Source organism: Ranitomeya imitator, chromosome 4, assembly GCF_032444005.1.
Source record: "Ranitomeya imitator isolate aRanImi1 chromosome 4, aRanImi1.pri, whole genome shotgun sequence".
Lineage (NCBI taxonomy): Eukaryota > Metazoa > Chordata > Amphibia > Anura > Dendrobatidae > Ranitomeya > Ranitomeya imitator.
In genome coordinates, this window is record NC_091285.1 from 652913502 (window position 1) to 652934959 (window position 21458).

Consider the following 21458-nt stretch of genomic DNA (forward strand, 5'->3'; position numbering starts at 1 on the left):
GAGACTGTGTATGGCTGCGCTGTAGAGACTGTGTATGGCTGCGCTGTAGAGACTGTGTATGGCTGCGCTGTAGGGACTGTGTATGGCTGTGCTATAGGGACTGTGTATGGCTGTGCTATAGGGACTGTGTATGGCTGCGCTGTAGGGACTGTGTATGGCTGCGCTGTAGAGACTGTGTATGGCTGCGCTGTAGAGACTGTGTATGGCTGCGCTGTAGAGACTGTGTATGGCTGTGCTGTAGAGACTGTGTATGGCCCTGCTATAGGGACTGTGTATGGCTGTGCTGTAGGGACTGTGTATGGCCGTGCTGTAGGGACTGTGTATGGCCCTGCTATAGGGACTGTGTATGGCTGTGCTGTAGGGACTGTGTATGGCTGTGCTGTAGGGACTGTGTATGGCTGTGCTGTAGGGACTGTGTATGGCTGTGCTGTAGAGACTGTGTATGGCTGTGCTGTAGGGACTGTGTATGGCTGTGCTGTAGGGACTGTGTATGGCTGTGCTGTAGAGACTGTGTATGGCTGTGCTGTAGGGACTGTGTATGGCTGTGCTGTAGGGACTGTGTATGGCTGTGCTGTAGAGACTGTGTATGGCTGTGCTGTAGGGACTGTGTATGGCTGTGCTGTAGAGACTGTGTATGGCTGTGCTGTAGGGACTGTGTATGGCTGTGCTGTAGAGACTGTGTATGGCTGTGCTGTAGGAACTGTGTATGGCTGTGCTGTAGAGACTGTGTATGGCTGTGCTGTAGGGACTGTGTATGGCTGTGCTGTAGAGACTGTGTATGGCTGTGCTGTAGGGACTGTGTATGGCTGTGCTGTAGAGACTGTGTATGGCTGTGCTGTAGAGACTGTGTATGGCTGTGCTGTAGAGACTGTGTATGGCTGTGCTGTAGGGACTGTGTATGGCTGTGCTGTAGAGACTGTGTATGGCTGTGATGTAGGGACTGTGTATGGCTGTGCTGTAGAGACTGTGTATGGCTGTGCTGTAGAGACTGTGTATGGCTGTGCTGTAGGGACTGTGTATGGCTGTGCTGTAGGGACTGTGTATGGCTGTGCTGTAGAGACTGTGTATGGCTGTGCTGTAGAGACTGTGTATGGCTGTGCTGTAGGGACTGTGTATGGCTGTGCTGTAGGGACTGTGTATGACCCTGCTGTAGAGACTGTGTATGGCTGTGCTGTAGGGACTGTGTATGACCCTGCTGTAGAGACTGTGTATGGCTGTGCTGTAGGGACTGTGTATGACCCTGCTGTAGAGACTGTGTATGGCTGTGCTGTAGGGACTGTGTATGGCTGTGCTGTAGGGACTGTGTATGGCTCTGCTGTAGATGGTATTGTATGACACTGGTATGGCTCAGCTGTTATTTCAGCGTTGTATATGGCACTGTTGTTAAGAGACTCTGTAGACAACACTGCTATGGGGACTCTACAGTGAATATACAAAGTCTACACACCCTTGTTAAAATGCCAGATTTTTGTCCTGTAAAAGAATCCTACTAAGTGTCCTACAACAGCTTTAAAGGTCACCAGACATAAGGCTATTAACCTGCAGATATGGGGTTAATCTTCTGGTTACTAGTGTTACTAACCTGCCCGGCACCTGCACGTAGCCGAATGCAACGGGGAGAAAATCACCTTTCTTTCCCCCGGCAGCATTCGGTATCAGTCAAGGAGGAGGCGTCGGCGCAGGTCCAGTCCACGCTCTGTGTATAGAGAGCAGCTGTAACCGCGTTCCCGGCCCTGACTGACAGCTGGCCCTGACTGACAGCCGGCCCTGACTGACAGCCGGCCCTAACTGACAGCCGGCCCCAATGCAGAGGGAGTGTCAGTGAGCGCTGGGGGCGCGGTTACAGTTACCGCTCTGCATACTTAGCCGTGTGACTGGTCCAGCGCCGCCCCCCTGTGGCTGCCGGGGAGAATAAAGTTCATTTTCTCCCCGCTGTACTCGGCTGTGTGCGGGCTCCGGGCAGGTTAGTAACCTGCAGGTTAACATTAACCCGTTATCTACAGGTTAATAGTGTTATTTCTGATGACAGGTTCCCTTTAAAGGAGCTGCAGGATTTTTTGGCAAGTGCTGACTGTGACAATAATCTCCCATATTCTTTATATGTTTGGCCTGTGGAGTAGATGGAAGCCTTTCATTACGAAGAAAAACATCCAAGCCCAGCTCTGTTTTACCAAAACCTACATCATATCTGCCAAAAGCCTGTGGGAAAACTGTTATAGGATGATGAGACCAAGGTGGAATATTCTGGGCATAATTCCAAAAGGTAGGTTTGGTGCAAAACCAACAGTGCCTCACCAAAAGAACACCATACCCACAGTGAGGCATGCTGGAGGCAGCATTATGCTTTGGGGCTGTTTTTCAGCAGCTGGAACTGGGGCCTTAGTCGGGTGGAGAGAATTATGAACTGTTCTACATATTAGTCGATTTTGCAAGAAAGCCTTTAGGCCTCTGCTAAAACGCTGAAGATGAAGAGGAACGTCACCTTTCAACAAGACAATGGCCCTAAGTGACCTCCAAATAAACAAAAGAGTGATTTCACCAGAAGATTATACATTATACGGACTGACCCATTACACGGACTGACCCATTACACGGACTGACCCATTATACGGACTGACCCATTATACAGACTGACCCATTATACAGACTGACCCATTACACGGACTGACTCTTTATATGGACTGACTCATTATACCGACTGACCCATTCTACGGACTGACCCATTATACAGACTGACCCATTATACAGACTGACCTATTATACGGACTGACCCATTATACGGACTGACCCATTATACAGACTGACCCATTATACAGACTGACCCATTACACGGACTGACCCATTATACGGACTGACCCATTATACGGACTGACCCATTATACGGACTGACACATTATACGGACTGACCCATTACACGGACTGACCCATTATAGAGACTGACCCATTATACAGACTGACCCATTACACGGACTGACTCTTTATATGGACTGACTCATTATACCGACTGACCCATTCTACGGACTGACCCATTATACAGACTGACCCATTATACAGACTGACCTATTATACGGACTGACCCATTATACGGACTGACCCATTATACGGACTGACCCATTATACAGACTGACCCATTATACAGACTGACCCATTACACGGACTGACCCATTATACGGACTGACCCATTATACGGACTGACCCATTATACGGACTGACACATTATACGGACTGACCCATTACACGGACTGACCCATTACACGGACTGACCCATTACACGGACTGACCCATTACACGGACTGACCCATTATACGGACTGGCCCATTATACGGACTGGCCCATTATACGGACTGGCCCATTATACGGACTGGCCCATTATACGGACTGGCCCATTATACGGACTGGCCCATTATACCAGTGCTTCCCCAACTCCAGTCCTCAAGAGCCACCAACAGGTCATGTTTTCAGGATTTCCTTAGTATTGCACAGGTGATAATTGCATCACCTGGACAGGCAAGCATTCAATCACCTGTGCAATACTAAAGGTACCGTCACACTAAGCGACGCTGCAGCGATACCGACAACGATCCGGATTGCTGCAGCGTTGCTGTTTGGTCGCTGGAGAGCTGTCACACAGACCGCTCTCCAGCGACCAACGATGCCGGTAACCAGGGTAAACATCGGGTTACTAAGCGCAGGGCCGCACTTAGTAACCCGATGTTTACCCTGGTTACCATCGTTAAAGTAAAAAAAACAACCACTACATACTTACCTACCGCTGTCTGTCCTCGGCGCTCTGCTTCTCTGCTCTGGCTGTGAGCACAGCGGCCGGAAAGCACAGCGGTGACGTCACCGCTCTGCTTTCCGGCCGCTGTGCTCACAGCCAGTGCAGGAGGAGAGCAGAGAAGCAGAGCGCCGGGGACAGACAGCGGTAGGTAAGTATGTAGTGGTTGTTTTTTTTACTTTAACGATGGTAACCAGGGTAAACATCAAGTTACTAAGTGCGGCCCTGCGCTTAGTAACCCGATGTTTACCCTGGTTACCAGTGAAGACATCGCTGGATCGGTGTCACACACGCCGATCCAGAGATGTCAGCGGGAGATCCAGCGACGAAATAAAGTTCTGGACTTTCTTCCCCGACCAGCGACATCACAGCAGGGGCCTGATCGCTGCTGCCTGTCACACTGGACGATATCGCTAGCCAGGACGCTGCAATGTCACGGATCGCTAGCGATATCGTCTAGTGTGATGGTACCTTTAGGAAATCCTGAAAACATGACCTGTTGGTGGCTCTTGAGGACCGGAGTTGGGGAACAGTGCATTACACGGACTGATTCATTATAGGGACTGGCTCATTATACGGACTGACCCATTATACGGATTGACCCATTACACGGACTGATTCATTATAGGGACTGGCTCATTATACGGACTGACCCATAATACGGACTGACCCATTATAGGGACTGGCTCATTATAGGGACTGACCCATTATACGGACTGACCCATTATACGGACTGACCCATTATAGGGACTGGCTCATTATAGGGACTGGCTCATTATAGGGACTGGCTCATTATACGGACTGACCCATTATACGGACTGGCTCATTATAGGGACTGGCTCATTATACGGACTGACCCATTATACGGACTGGCTCATTATAGGGACTGGCTCATTATACTGCACAATAATAACACACAATCACCTGCAGCCTTTGCGCTTATTATGTATCTGCCTGGGCGACTGTTAAACGTCTGACACACGAGCGCCCTCTGGTGGACGCTGCACCGATCATACCATAGAGTAGACCTCCAACGGACTAGGCAGCCTGACTTCTGGCCATAAACTCCGCCCTGCTGTCTAGACAGTACGTCTCGCTTCCGCCGGAAGTTAGTGTAGCGTTCTTCTCGGTGACAGCGGTGCGGCGGCTCCTCACGGTACGTGGCGGTCACAGTCCCTGTGGGTTATGGGTAATGACGCCGGGACGTTTCTGTTTATTGCCTCCTAGCAGGCTCCGTCCGGACTAGAAGTCCCAGCATGCCTTCTATGGACCGTGTGACGGTCTGTATGATGCTGCAGGGACTGACGCTGCCTGTAATCCGGATTCTGGGGGCGTGATGAGGAAAGCGCCTGGATTATTGGACGGGGTCTGAACTCTCCGGTGTCAGGATGTAAGTAGGGGCCACACAGATGCCACCAGCAGAGGGCGCCCCTAGGTGCGGTCTGTACGGCGGCCCCCGAGCACTCTGGGATTACTGGAAGTGTCGGATCCTGCTGCCCGGCCAGTCCGGGGTTCAGCCCTGAGCGGGGGACCGAGGCCGTCCGTGTGCACTGATCCCGACTGACTGACAGCCTTTCCAGCAGGAGCCGGGCCCTGGGGTCTCATTTCACTCTGTACTTATGATGGAGGCTTATTTCTGTCACAGGCGGCATATACTGACAAATATGCAAATAAGGGGCTCAAAGCGCAGTGGGTGGGGCCGTGTGATCGTCAGCAAGCTCCACCCCTTTCACCCAATCCCTCTATGGATCAGTCAGAGAAAGAAAGGTGCTCTGGCTGATGTGGCCCCGCCCACCGCGCTCCAAGCACCTAATTTGCATAAAACTTAAAGAATCCCAAAGGATCCAGTTTTTTTTTTTTTTTTTAAAGCTATAACCCTGAGGCGACCAACTGTGTTTTAACCCCTTCCTAACATAATGTACCAGCATGCAGTGGAGGGTGTATGGGGGCGTCATCGGGAGCGGACCCTTCTCCATACGCTGCAGGTGTCTACTGTGTCATACAGACGTCCCCTATCCCTGGGGCTCACGCTGATGGCTGCTGATTAGCCCCTTACATGCCGATCTCAGACAGTGGCATCTAAACAATGTGCCGATATTGGTGCCTCCTGATCACTGTGGGCCATAGCAGCTGGGGGACTACTGAAGAGCCCCTCACAGCCATCCCTGTGCTACCATGAAGCTGCAGACTGAGCATCAGGCGAGACTGCCATTTCGTCTAGATTGTGCGAGGAGGCGAAGGGCCATGTGCCCTGAATTTCTGTTTTTGTAGTTGTGCCTCCGCCAAAAAATGATAAAGTGATTGATCACTTTGTGAAAAAAAATGTTTATTACTTTGTGTCAGCATGTTGTGAGACCCATTTCTTCATTTTCCAGTGAGGACTCTGTTGTCTGCGGGTGACGCTGACTCTGTACTGGAGCCGTTTTGGGCACGTACGGTCACAAAGGTTTACATTTTTTCATTTTTTTTCCAAGGCACTTAAAAAAAAAAAAAAACTATATAAGTCTGTAATTGCTGTAACGGTGCGGGCCTGGATAACCGCACCACCGGGTCATCTGTGCCCCACAGCCTGTGTCGTATAAAGCATCGCGCTTATTTCACCGCTCACCATTTTCTTGTCATTTCAGGACGTTACATAATTAAATGAACGATGTCATTCAACTGTCACAGCAAAAAAAATGTCTATGCGAAAAAAAAACAAAAGCAGCTGTGGCTCTAGGAAGGAGAGGAGAAAATGAGAAAAAATTACCCAGTCCTTAAAGGGGTATTCCCCTCTACAAGATCCAATCCCAATACGTAGTAGTAATAAAAATGTTAGCAAATCCCTCCAATTAGACATGTAGTATAGTTCTCCTGATTAGCCATGTCGCTTACCCCATGTGCAGGGTCTTGTAGTAGCTCAGGTATCCATGGTTACGACCACCGGCAACTAACTGTTACTATATGACTAGTCGCAACCATGGATAGCTAAGCTACTGCAGTGCCCTTCACATAGGGTAAACGACATAGCTAATCAGAAGAACTATACTAGATGGTGGCCCATTGTACGGACTGACCCATTACACGGACTGACCCATTACACGGACTGACCCATTACACGGACTGACCCATTACACGGACTGACCCATTACACGGACTGACCCATTACACGGACTGACCCATTACACGGACTGACCCATTACACGGACTGACCCATTACACGGACTGACCCATTACACGGACTGACCCATTACACGGACTGACCCATTACACGGACTGACCCATTACACGGACTGACCCATTACACGGACTGACCCATTACACGGACTGACCCATTACACGGACTGACCCATTACACGGACTGACCCATTACACGGACTGACCCATTACACGGACTGACCCATTACACGGACTGACCCATTACACCAGTGCTTCCCCAACTCCAGTCCTCAAGAGCCACCAACAGGTCATGTTTTCAGGATTTCCTTAGTATTGCACAGGTGATAATTGCATCACCTGGACAGGCAAGCATTCAATCACCTGTGCAATACTAAAGGTACTGTCACACTAAGTGACGCTGCAGCGATACCGACAACGATCCGGATCGCTGCAGCGTTGCTGTTTGGTCGCTGGAGAGCTGTCACACAGACCGCTCTCCAGCGACCAACGATGCCGGTAACCAGGGTAAACATTGGGTTACTAAGCGCAAGGCTGCGCTTAGTAACCCGATGTTTACCCTGGTTACCATCGTTAAAGTAAAAAAAACAACCACTACATACTTACCTACCGCTGTCTGTCCTCGGCGCTCTGCTTCTCTGCTCTGGCTGTGAGCACAGCGGCCGGAAAGCACAGCGGTGACGTCACCGCTCTGCTTTCCGGCCGCTGTGCTCACAGCCAGTGCAGGAGGAGAGCAGAGAAGCAGAGCGCCGGGGACAGACAGCGGTAGGTAAGTATGTAGTGGTTGTTTTTTTTACTTTAACGATGGTAACCAGGGTAAACATCAAGTTACTAAGTGCGGCCCTGCGCTTAGTAACCCGATGTTTACCCTGGTTACCAGTGAAGACATCGCTGGATCGGTGTCACACACGCCGATCCAGAGATGTCAGCGGGAGATCCAGCGACGAAATAAAGTTCTGGACTTTCTTCCCCGACCAGCGACAGCACAGCAGGGGCCTGATCGCTGCTGCCTGTCACACTGGACGATATCGCTAGCGAGGACGCTGCAATGTCACGGATCGCTAGCGATATCGTCTAGTGTGACAGTACCTTTAGGAAATCCTGAAAACATGACCTGTTGGTGGCTCTTGAGGACCGGAGTTGGGGAACAGTGCATTACACGGACTGACCCATTATAAGGACTGGCTCATTATAAGGACTGACCCATTATAAGGACTGACCCATTATAAGGACTGACCCATTATAAGGACTGACCCATTATAAGGACTGACCCATTATACGGACTGACCCATTATACGGACTGACCCATTATACGGACTGACCCATTATACCAGTGTTTCCCCATCTCCAGTCCTCAAGAGCCACCAACAGGTCATGTTTTCAGTATTTCCTTAGTATTGGACAGGTGACAATTGCATCACCTGGACAGGCAAGCATTCAATCACCTGTGCAATACTAAGGAAATCCTGAAAACATGACCTGTTGGTGGCTCTTGAGGACCGGAGTTGGGGAACAGTGCATTACACGGACTGATTCATTATAGGGACTGGCTCATTATACGGACTGACCCATTATACGGACTGACCCATTATACGGACTGACCCATTATACGGACTGACCCATTATACGGACTGACCCATTATACGGACTGACCCATTATACGGACTGACCCATTATACGGACTGACCCATTATACGGACTGACCCATTATACGGACTGACCCATTATACGGACTGACCCATTATACGGACTGGCCCATTATACGGACTGGCCCATTATACGGACTGGCCCATTACAGGGACTGGCCCATTACAGGGACTGGCCCATTACAGGGACTGGCCCATTACAGGGACTGGCCCATTACAGGGACTGGCCCATTACAGGGACTGGCCCATTACAGGGACTGGCCCATTACAGGGACTGGCCCATTACAGGGACTGGCCCATTACAGGGACTGGCCCATTACAGGGACTGGCCCATTACACGGACTGGCCCATTACACGGACTGGCCCATTATACGGACTGGCCCATTATACGGACTGGCCCATTATACTGCACAATAATAACACACAATCACCTGCAGCCTTTGCGCTTATTATGTATCTGCCTGAGCGACTGTTAAACGTCTGACACACGAGCGCCCTCTGGTGCACGCTGCACCGATCATACCATAGAGTAGACCTCCAACGGACTAGGCAGCCTGTCTTCTGGCCATAAACTCCGCCCCGCTGTCTAGACAGTACGTCTCGCTTCCGCCGGAAGTTAGTGTAGCGTTCTTCTCGCTGACAGCGGTGCGGCGGCTCCTCACGGTACGTTATTTCAGGACGTTACATAATTAAATGAACGATGTCATTCAACTATCACAGCAAAAAAAATGTCTATGCAAAAAAAAAACAAAAGCAGCTGTGGCTCTAGGAAGGAGAGGAGAAAATGAGAAAAAATTACCCAGTCCTTAAAGGGGTATTCCCCTCTACAAGATCCAATCCCAATACGTAGTAGTAATAAAAATGTTAGCAAATCCCTCCAATTAGACATGTAGTATAGTTCTCCTGATTAGCCATGTCGCTTACCCCATGTGCAGGGTCTTGTAGTAGCTCAGGTATCCATGGTTACGACCACCGGCAACTAACTGTTACTATATGACTAGTCGCAACCATGGATAGCTAAGCTACTGCAGTGCCCTTCACATAGGGTAAACGACATAGCTAATCAGAAGAACTATACTATACTAGATGGTGGCCCGATTCGAACGCATCGGGTATTCTAGTGACGTAGCATATTGCCCAGTGACGCAGTATATTACCTAGTGACGTAGTATTCAGCACAGAGCCACGTAGCATATTGCCCAGTGATGTAGTATATTGCCCAGCCACGTAGTATATTGCCCAGCCATGTAGTATATTGCACAGCGAAGTAGTATATAGCCCAGTCATGTAGTATATTGCCCAGTCATGTAGTATATTGCCCAGTCATGTAGTATATTGCCCAGTCATGTAGTATATTGCCCAGTCATGTAGTATATAGCCCAGCAACGTAGTATATTGCTCAGTGACGTAGCATACAGCACAGAGCCACGTAGTATATTGCCCAGCCTTGTAGCATACAGCACAGAGCCACGTAGTATATTTCCCAGCCACTTAGCATACAGCACAGAGCCACGTAGTATATTGCCCAGCCACTTAGCATACAGCACAGAGCCACGTAGTATATTGCCTAGCCACATATGTCACAGGTTAAAAAATAAAAACATATACTCACCTTCCGATCCGAGGGCACATTGTAGTTCTAACATACTCACCATACTTGTAGTTTTGTCGCCTGTGTGAGGTACAGGCGGCAGCTTCCGGTTCCAGCCTGCTCGCGCAGGGCCTATGATGACGTCGTGGTCACATGACCGTGACGTCATGGCAGGTCCTTCTGCCAGACCATCCGTGCCAACGGAACGTGCCGGTTGCATCGCGAGGAGCGGGAAAGGCGGCGTAGGTGAGTATATAATTTTATTTCTTATTTTTTAACATTCAATGTTTTTACTATTAGCGCTGCATAGGCTGCGTCAATAGTAAAAAAAAAAAAAACTTGGTCACACAGGGTTAATAGTGGCGGTAACGGAGTGCGTTACCCGCGGCATAACGCGGTCCGTTACCGCCAGCATTAACCCTGTGTGAGCGGAGGGGTGTATCCGGGCGCCGGGCAGTGAGTGCGGCGAGTAAGGAGCGGCCATTTTCTTCCGGACTGTGCGCGTCGCTGATTGGTCGCGGCAGCCATGACAGGCAGCTGGCGAGACCAATCAGCGAACAATTAACTGCGACAGACAGACAGGACAGACAGACGGAAGTGACCCATAGACAATTATATAGTAGATTTCTAATTGGAGGGATTTGCTCATATTATTACTTTTACAGCGACTACATATTGGGATCGGATTTTGATGATGGAAATACCCTTTTTGTCAGGTGTACTTTTATATTAAAGGCCTATCCTTCGGAGAGGTGATCAGTGGCGGTCCGGCACCCCCGCTGCTTCTAGTGCTACTAATCTGATATTGATGATTTATCTGAAGAATGTGCCTTGCATATAAAAGTGCTGGACAGTCCCTTTAGGGGTCAATAAGGCCTTTGACTACGGTCCCATAAATTCACCGACTCTTTTACCTCCAGGCCTCATCATGATTGAGGTGGTGTGTAACGACCGATTGGGGAAGAAAGTGCGAGTAAAATGCAAGTATCCTTCCAGTGTCCGCCGCAAACAAGACCCTCCATAGGATGTGCGAGGAAATGTGATTCTGACGGACTGGCCAGACGCCCCGCCGCACGGAGGAGGCCGTGTGTCCCTCTTGGCATCAGTCTCACTTACTTATTTTCTCAAGGTTATCAGATATTCTGTGTATGTTACTGCAGGCCGATCATTGTATTTTGGTGTTTCCTTAACGTTGTGTTGTGCAGCTCAGAAGACACCATCAAAGATCTGAAGAAATTGATAGCTGCTCAGACGGGAACACGGTGGGAGAAGATAGTCCTGAAGAAGTGGTGAGTCCCCGGGAATGGGCGCCGAGCGTTGTCTCCTGCTGGTGTGTAAGGGTACCGTCACACAGTGAAATTTTGATCGCTACGACGGCACGATTCGTGACGTTCGAGCGATATATCTGTGACGTTCGAGCGATATCGCAATGTCTGACACGCTCCTGCGATCAGGGACCCCGCTGAGAATCGTACGTCGTAGCAGATCGTTTGAAACTTTCTTTCATCGTCTAGTGTCCCGCTGTGGCGGCATGATCGCATGGTGTAACATATATCGTATACGATGTGCGCATAGTAACCAACGGCTTCTACATCGCACATACGTCATGAAATTATCGCTCCAGCGTCGTACATTGCAAAGTGTGACAGCAGTCTACGACGCTGGAGCGATATTGTTACGACGCTGGAGCGTCACGAATCGTGCCGTCGTAGCGATCAAAATTTCACTGTGTGACGGTACCCTAAGTGGCCGGGGGCGGTGGTCACACCCAGAGCTAAGTGTGTAAGCCGTGTCATAACACATGGACTGCGCACTGAAATATCAACTTTTTATATAAACTGATGGATCGCTCATGAAATGAGCCTTTTGCTCTTTTGTCAGGTGATCGGCCTGTCTAATTAGGCTTTAAGATGGTATAGGGGACGGCCTGCCAACAACCAAAACCATCAGAATAATGAGTGACGCTCTGGAGCATAGTACAGTGAACACGGCCCCGGCTCCCATAGTGAGTAACATAGTAACATAGTAACATAGTTAGTAAGGCCGAAAAAAGACATTTGTCCATCCAGTTCAGCCTATATTCCATCATAATAAATACCCAGATCTACGTCCTTCTACAGAACCTAATAATTGTATGACGCTGTGGAGTATAGTACAGGTAATATGTAAGCACGGCCCCCGCCTCACACGCTCCCATAGTGAGTGACGCTGTGGAGTATAGAACAGGTAATATGTGAGCACGGCCCCCGCCTGACACGCTGCCATAGTGAGTGACGCTATTAATGGAAAGGCATCTGCTGCCGATGCTCCTGCTGGCTCTGCCGTTGCTCCTGCTGGTTCTGTTGCATCTGCTGTCGATGCTCCTGCTGGCTCTGTTGTATATGCTGCATCAACAGCCTGTTGGTCTCTTGCTGCCGTTGCTCCTGCTGTGACTGCAACTGGACCAAGTGTTTCAGCAGGTCCTCCATTTTCCCCGGCAATGCTTGCTTGCTGGCTTACAACAGACTTGACCCAGGACATTCAATAATAGACTTACGTCTTCCGCTGGGAACGCTGCCCGCACGTCTACCACCAATTGTAGGGATTTCACTCACTCAGGTGCGACGGCTGACACTCAGGAGGCACGTTCCTTTAAAAGTTCACAGGGTTTATTACTTCATAAACCACATGGCAAAATATCAGCAAATAGCCTTTAGCTCAGGAAAAGAAAACAGTGTCCAGTCCATCAGGCTCAGTCCTGGAGCCTTAACACACTCAGGAGGGTTTCACCTCCACACATATCTGCTGTGTTAAGCATTAGCCTGTCTTGTATAGAGCTAACCACACCCAGTAACCAATCATGATTAGCCATGTGGTCTGACATCACCACAGGTCCTGAAACACATATATATACATGGTTATGTACAACAAAGAAATACTCTGGGCTACATTACAGCAACAAGGCACTTATGTGACACATACCTCCCGTCGACTACACACCCTTTAGCCATGCTACAGTACACAGAATTAAAAGGAAGATGTAAAACACATAAGTCATAAAAGATTTTCAAATAAAATTATGCAGATACAATACAGTAGATGTCGGCACCTAGGGGTGCTCTTATTTGATTTTCCCTTGGGTAAATATGCTATCATGGTTTTACTTGAAGTCTGTACCACCTTGTGTTCCTATGTTGATCTTGTACAACAAACCATTATACATGGAACATGCTAAAGAAGCCGGCTGTTCACAGAGTTCTGTATCCAGGCAGATTAATGGAAAGTTGAGTGGAAGGAAATAGTGTGGTAGAAAATGTTGCACAAGCAACCGGGATAACCGCAGCCTTGAAAGGATTGTTAAAGGGACTCTGTCACCTGTATTTGGCGGGACTGGTTTTGGGTCATATGGGCGGAGTTTTCCGGTGTTTGATTCACCCTTTCCTTACCCGCTGGCTGCATGCTGGCTGCAATATTGGATTGAAGTTCATTCTCTGTCCTCCATAGTACACGCCTGCGCAAAGAAATCTTGCCTTGCGCAGGTGTGTACTACGGAGGACAGAGAATGAACTTCAAGCCAATATTGCAGCCAGCGGGTAAGGAAAGGGTGAATCAAACACCCGAAAACTCCGCCCATATGACCCAAAACCAGTCCCGCCAAATTCAGGTGACAGGTTCCCTTTAAGAAAAGGCCATTCAAAAATTTTGGGGGAGATTCACAAGGAGTGGACTGCTGCTGGAGTCATTGCTTCAAGAGCCTCCACACACAGAGGTATCCAGGACATGGGCTACAAGTGTCGCATTCCTTGTGTTAACCCACTCATGACCAATAGACACCGCCAGAAGCGTTTTATCTGGGCAAGGAGAAAAAGAACTGGACTGTTGCTCTCTGGTCCAAGGTGTTTTTTCAGATGAAAGTAAATTTTGCATTTCATTTGAAAATCAATGTCCCAGAGTCTGGAGGAGGAGTGGAGAGGCCACAATCCAAGCTGCTGGAGGTCTAGTGTGAAGTCTCCACCATCAGTGATGGTTTGGGGAGCCATGTCCTGTGCTGGTGTAGGTCCACTGTGTTTTATGAAGACCAAAGTCAGCGCAGCCGTCTACCAGGACATTTTAGAGCACTTCATACTTCCCTCTGCAGACAAGCATTTTGGAGATGGAAATTTCATTCTCCAGCAGGATTTGGCCCCTGTCCACACTGCCAAAAGTACCAATACCTGGTTTAAAAACAACAGTATCATTGAGCTTGATTGGCCAGAAAACTCGCCGGACCTTAACCCCATAGAGCAGTGATCCCCAACTCCAGGCCTCGAGGGCCGCCAACAGTGCAGGTTTTCAGGATTTCCTTAGTATTGCACAGGGGTTGGAATCATCACCTGTGCAGATGATCACATTACCACCGATGCAATACTAAAGAAATCCTGAAAACCTGCACTGTTGGCGGCCCTCGAGGCCTGGAGTTGGGGACCCCTGCCATAGAGAATCTATGGAGTATTTTCAAGAGGAAGATGAGACACCAGACCCAACAATGCAGACGAGTTGAAGGCTGCTATCAAAGCAACCTGGGCTTCCATAACCCCTCAGCAGTGCCACAGGCTGATCCCTTTATGCCACGCTGCATTGATGCAGTAATTGATGCCAAAGTAGCCCAGACCAAATATTGAGTGCATTTACTGAACACACATTTCAGTAGGCCAACATTTCGGATTTTAAAATCATTTTTCAAACTGGTGTTCTAATTTACTGAGATAATGACTTTTGGGTTTTCATTGGCTGCAAGCCATAATCAACTAACAGAAATAAACACGTGAAATAGATCATTCTGTGTGTAATGACTCTATGTAATATACAAATTGTCTCCAGAGAGGAAGAGGACTAGAACTCTAGTGCCACCTATAGGAAGCAGGAATTCTATATAATATGAGTTTCACTTTTTGTATTGAAGAACTGAAATAAATTAACTTTTGAATGATATTCTAATTTTGTGAGAAGTACCTGTATTTCTCTTCTTTTTTTTGTACTAATAAAAATGTATTGATCTATATTGTGGCAGCGAGTATGCTCGTTACTCGGGTTTCTCGGAGCATGCGCCGGTGTTCTGAGTATTTCAGCGTGCTCGGAGATTTAGTTTGTTTATGTATACCCCTCCTCACATGTAAAGCGCCATGGAATAAATGGCGCTATAATAATAAATAATAATAATAATGTCGACATGCATGATTTGCAGCTGCTAGATTAGTGGGGGTTGCCTTACGATGTTTTTTTTTCCCCTTTTTTAAGAAAGAGGAAGACATTTAAACTTTAAAAAGATGTGTTTGCTTAAAAAAAAAAAAAAAAAAATAACCCTAATCTACCGTATATACTCGAGTATAAGCCGAGATTTTCAGCCCAAATTTTTGGGCTGAAAGTGCCCCTCTCGGCTTATACTCGATTCACGGTAGCGGTGGGGTCGGCGGATGAGGGGGAGAGGGCGCTGAGGTATACTTACCTAGTCCCGGTGATCCTGGCGCTCCCCCTGCCGTCCCACGGTCTTTGGGTGCTGCAGTTCTTCCCCTGTTCAGCGGTCACGTGGGACCGCTCATTAGAGAAATGAATATGGAATCCACTCCCATAGGGGCGGAGCCGCGTATTCATTTCTCTGATCAGCGGTAACTGTTATCGCTGACAGAGGAAGAGGCAGCGGCACCGAAGACCAGCTGTCCGGGAGAAGGAGCGGGACGCCGGGAGCAGGTAAGTATCGCATATTCACCTGTCCGCGTTCCACACGCCGGGCGTCGCTCCATCTTCCCGGCGTCTCTCCGCTCTGACTGTGCAGGTCAGAGGGCGTGATGACGCATATAGTGTGCGCGCCGCCCTCTGCCTGATCAGTCAGTGCGGAGAGACGCCGGTACGATACGCCGGGAGCTGCAAGCAAGAAAGGTGAGTATGGCTTTTTTTTAATTTTTTTTATTTTTTATTGCAGCATTATATATACCGGTAGCACAGCTTTATAAGGAGCATCTATGGGGCAATAATGAACGGTGCAGAGCACTATATGGCAGAGCTTTATATGGAGCATCTATGGGGCAATAATGAACGGTGCAGAGCACTATATGGCAGAGCTTTATAAGGAGCATCTATGGGGCAATAATGAACAATATGGAGCATTATATATGACAGAGCTTTATAAGGAGCATCTATGGGGCAATAATGAACAATATGGAGCATCTATTTTAATTTTTGAAATTCACCGGTAGCTGCTGCATTTTCCACCCTAGGCTTATACTCGAGTATATACGGTACTTATTTACTGGGCAGACTTGGCGTTGCACAATGGATCATATAGAAGAAGAAATGACCAGCTCCCTCAGACTCAGGCATCCAGAACTCAAGGGACTACTTGCAGCAAATTAAGACGAGAAGAAGATAGGCTTCCAGCTTCTTGAGTTTTTCAGTATCAGAGCAGGTTTGCATTCGAAACGCGTTGCTGTATCCGCTGTGATCATGGAATCTTTTTTTTATGGAATAATTGTTTTTTTCGAAAACTCATGAAGCTGGAAGTCTTCCTTTTTCTTATTACACAATGCATGAATCTGTAGACTTACTTTTTGAAAGACATGGTAGAGTTTTATCAGAAGAGGTTCATCAACTGTTCCTAAAAAAAAAAATGCACTTACCTGCGCAGACAATAACACTTTGGCTCTGGTGAAAGGTACAGGCACAACCATATACAGTATGCCATAACTTTTGGGAAAAAATACCCTACATTTACTGTCCGTACTACACCCTGCTGTGAAATCCGGGCTCAGAGGTTACTTCGTTTCTCTCTGTTTTGCTCCTATTGTTAAGATGCAATGACCAACACCAGATATGACTTTTACACCACAAATTTCAGAAGTAACTCTTCCTGCAGATGTTAATGCATGTATTTCTTCTTTATTTATTTCAGGAGGGTGGTTTGAAAGGCATATCCAAAATAGCTACATCCTTAAAGGGAATATGTCAGCAGGTTTTTATATTTAATCTGAGAGCGACATGACGTAGGGGCAGAGAGCTTGAGTCCAAGGATGTGTCATTTACTGGACTGTGTTCTGTAGTTTCAATACAATCAGTGTTTCATGAAAAGCAGACTATGACTGGAGGACTAGGCCTTACGTGCAGGCTAGTCAGGCTAATCTGTGTAACCCCGCCCCCAATAGAGTAAGCAGCCAATCAGTTGTGTGGGCGGGGTTATATGCAGCTCAGCATTCTGAACACTGCTAGATCTACACCAGAGAAAACAACAGATCAAAACTACACCAAGTACTTTAGCAAGTGACACATCACTGGAAACAGGGTCTCTGTCCCTACATCATGCTGATCTCAGATTCTGTAGTAGAATCTTACTGACAAATTCCCTTTAAATCATTTTGTTCTGTTGGCTTTAGCATAAGAAAATATTCCCATGGCGTGGAACAGGGGCACATAATTATACAGGCTGTGAGCAAGTTACAGTGCCGTCGGCCAAAGACAGAGGATCTTTGTTAGCGGATTTCATTTGATGTCTATGTGGTACAGCAGACGATTCCAGGACATCCAAGCTTGGATTTTACCTCTGCGCTACTATTTTTTGAAGATAAACTCATCTCTATCTTGCTTTGAATAATCAAAAAACTGACCACCTGCTACGAAGACCCCTGTACTTCTTTAAAAAAAAAACTGAGGTTTTCTCACAGACCGGTAAAATTACCTTTATTTTGTTGGAGAACTTGGACAATTTGTGTTTGGATTTTTGCCAGCTCGAATGTCATATCCATAAGTGGCAATCAGCTCTTTTGCAGACTTAGGGGCTTGATCTTCTTCCCGAAATTTATCGTGCTTCCACCTCCCCTTGACCTTGATATGTTGTTTTTCACTCCTGTAAATAGATATGTTTTGATCATATGGTTGATTTTCTGGACTCGCTCATAGTTGGTTCTGCTAATAAATGCCGTATTATTTTATCCTCATGATCTCACCTGGGTGACCTGTCATTTATCCATCGGAGGTCATGATGATAGTACTTTTTGTTCCGAGGAACGTAAGCTGGATTATTACGGTCTTTATAGTAAGCCACTTTTTGATATTTCTTTTTTTGGCTGTGTTTCTTCTTCCCCTTCTTTTCTTGCATGGGGACCTCCTTTAAAAGGAATATGGAAACGAAGAATAACGTAGGAGTATTGATGGTGAATAATGAACTTAACGCTCTCGGCCAAACTACCATCTAAAAGTGCCAGGCGGATAGTAGTGCAGACAAGAGTTCCCGACACTTTTTGACCCAAACTGTCCAGCTCTAGTTACATAAGGAGACAGTCACTGGAATCAATGATGATTCATGGGCGAGTTGCACCGTGATCATGCAAGTCTTTATCAATTTAGACATCATGGGAGCGTGTGTGGGACTATGGGAGCGTGTGAGGCGGGGGCCGTGCTCACATATTACCTGTACTATATTCCACAGCGTCACTCACTATGGGAGCGTGTGAGGCGGGGGCCGTGCTCACATATTACCTGTTCTATACTCCACAGCGTCGCTCACTATGGGAGCGTGTGAGGCGGGGGCCGTGTTCACATATTACCTGTACTATACTCCACAGCGTCACTCACTATGGGAGCGTGTGAGGCGGGGGCCGTGTTCACATATTACCTGTACTATACTCCACAGCGTCACTCACTATGGGAGCGTGTGAGGCGGGGGCCGTGCTCACATATTACCTGTACTATACTCCACAGCGTCACTCACTATGGCAGCGTGTGAGGCGGGGGCCGTGCTCACATATTACCTGTTCTATACTCCACAGCGTCACTCACTATGGGAGCGTGTGAGGCGGGGGCCGTGCTCACATATTACCTGTACTATACTCCACAGCGTCACTCACTATGGGAGCGTGTGAGGCGGGGGCCGTGCTCACATATTACCTGTACTATACTCCACAGCGTCACTCACTATGGGAGCGTGTGAGGCGGGGGCCGTGCTCACATATTACCTGTACTATACTCCACAGCGTCACTCACTATGGGTGCGTGTGAGGCGGGGGCCGTGCTCACATATTACCTGTACTATACTCCACAGCGTCGCTCACTATGGGAGCGTGTGAGGCGGGGGCCGTGCTCACATATTACCTGTACTATACTCCACAGCGTCGCTCACTATGGGAGCGTGTGAGGCGGGGGCCGTGCTCACATATTACCTGTTCTATACTCCACAGCGTCACTCACTATGGGAGCGTGTGAGGCGGGGGCCGTGTTCACATATTACCTGTTCTATACTCCACAGCGTCACTCACTATGGCAGCGTGTGAGGCGGGGGCCGTGCTCACATATTACCTGTTCTATACTCCACAGCGTCACTCACTATGGCAGCGTGTGAGGCGGGGGCCGTGCTCACATATTACCTGTTCTATACTCCACAGCGTCACTCACTATGGCAGCGTGTGAGGCGGGGGCCGTGCTCACATATTACCTGTTCTATACTCCACAGCGTCACTCACTATGGGAGCGTGTGAGGCGGGGGCCATGCTCACATATTACCTGTTCTATACTCCACAGCGTCACACACTATGGCAGCGTGTGAGGCGGGGGCCGTGCTCACATATTACCTGTTCTATACTCCACAGCGTCACTCACTATAGGAGCGTGTGAGGCGGGGGCCGTGCTCACATATTACCTGTTCTATACTCCACAGCGTCACTCACTATGGGAGCGTGTGAGGCGGGGGCCGTGCTCACATATTACCTGTTCTATACTCCACAGCGTCACTCACTATGGGAGCGTGTGAGGCGGGGGCCGTGTTCACATATTACCTGTACTATACTCCACAGCGTCACTCACTATGGGAGCGTGTGAGGCGGGGGCCGTGTTCACATATTACCTGTACTATACTCCACAGCGTCACTCACTATAGGAGCGTGTGAGGCGGGGGCCGTGCTCACATATTACCTGTTCTATACTCCACAGCGTCACTCACTATGGGAGCGTGTGAGGCGGGGCCGTGCTCACATATTACCTGTACTATATTCCACAGCGTCACTCACTATCGGAGCGTGTGAGGCGGGGGCCGTGCTCACATATTACCTGTTCTATACTCCACAGCGTCACTCACTATGGGAGCGTGTGAGGCGGGGGCCGTGTTCACATATTACCTGTACTATACTCCACAGCGTCACTCACTATGGGAGCGTGTGAGGCTGGGGCCGTGCTCACATATTATAAAAATATAAAGTAAAAATTAAAAAACACAAAAAGAAAATAAATATACAAATAAAACAGAATGGGAGACAAGTTCATTGAAAGGAGCGGGAAGACAAATTTGTCATAGATCAAATTTTTTGCATCCAATAAATTGCATAAACAGGAGGAGTAAATGGTGGAAATAGAGTATAGGGCAGGATATGTCACAAGAAGGGAGTAAAACTCAACTTTTCGTTGAGTCTCTTGAGGGCGAGGGTATCAAGGGTGACAATCCATTTACATTCACACTGTGCCAAAATTTTGGCAATATTGACACCCCTGATTTGTCCATAGATCTTATCGATGCCCCCTATAATTGTATGGAAACTATATTTATGCCCTTAGCAAAGAAAAGAAATTGAGTAACGGATGTAATGCTTAGGTCTCCACGTTCCCATGTTGTGAACTTCATGTACTTTTTGTTAAGGACATCCATGTGGGTCTAAAGTTTAAAGTCACCCCATAAACATTAGATGGCTGTTGGCGGAATGATGCTTCAGTCGATTTTTTTCGGCTGACAGCCATTTTGGCTGCCGATCTCGATCAGCCAAGTGCTCCTATGTTCTCTATGAAAAATCCACCCAGAGACATTTATCCAAGAAAAGAATGCGTAATCAGCCATCTAAAATCAAACGTGCCCATTCAACATCTTCCCCCACATCAGTTGGGCTCCCACCAATTTAGCTAATGATTATGGACTTTTTGAGAACTGCAATTAAGTATTTTTCTGGAGGGTCACTTTATAAATGGAAAAATCATGATTCTTGATGTCCCAAGTTGGAAGTCTATCGAGAGATATGTGGTAGGCCATTAATTATTCATCTTGTTCTACCTAGGAGGGCCGTTATGCTCATTACATAAATAAAGAGTCCAAGAAAATCCGAATCAAAGTAGAAACTGATTCCATTGACTCCCCATCCACGGAAGCGCAAAACTCCAAAACAGTCCAGGAAACATATATAAAGGAACTACATCAGATTGGAGATGGACAGGTAAAACATAAGTGATACAAATCTGCATTAATCTGCTCAATAATATTGTCCTTTTAGCTGAGTGATTCATGGGAAAGATAGTCGATGCATTT

General features: G+C 47.9%; 1 protein-coding gene and 1 long non-coding RNA gene across 5 annotated transcripts in view; one reads left to right on the forward strand and one right to left on the reverse strand.

Annotated features, from left to right (window-relative positions):
- The window catches only part of LOC138677139 (uncharacterized), an 86427-nt gene that overhangs the window by 24111 nt on the left and 40858 nt on the right, over window positions 1–21458 (reverse strand). The gene's annotated exons all lie outside the window — the stretch shown is intronic.
- LOC138677136 (uncharacterized) overlaps window positions 4895–21458 on the forward strand; it is a 47740-nt gene continuing 31176 nt past the window's right edge. The window contains exons 1-4 of one of the 4 annotated variants that reach the window (XM_069767039.1): window positions 4895–5168; window positions 11092–11155; window positions 11377–11460; window positions 21211–21366. In XM_069767039.1, coding sequence (XP_069623140.1) covers window positions 11150–11155; window positions 11377–11460; window positions 21211–21366 — 246 coding nt within the window. In that variant the 5' untranslated portion in view covers window positions 4895–5168; window positions 11092–11149. Of the gene's footprint in view, window positions 5169–8944; window positions 9244–11091; window positions 11156–11376; window positions 11461–21210; window positions 21367–21458 lie in introns of those variants that run through there. The other 3 variants (XM_069767036.1, XM_069767037.1, XM_069767038.1) reach the window with 3 other exon arrangements.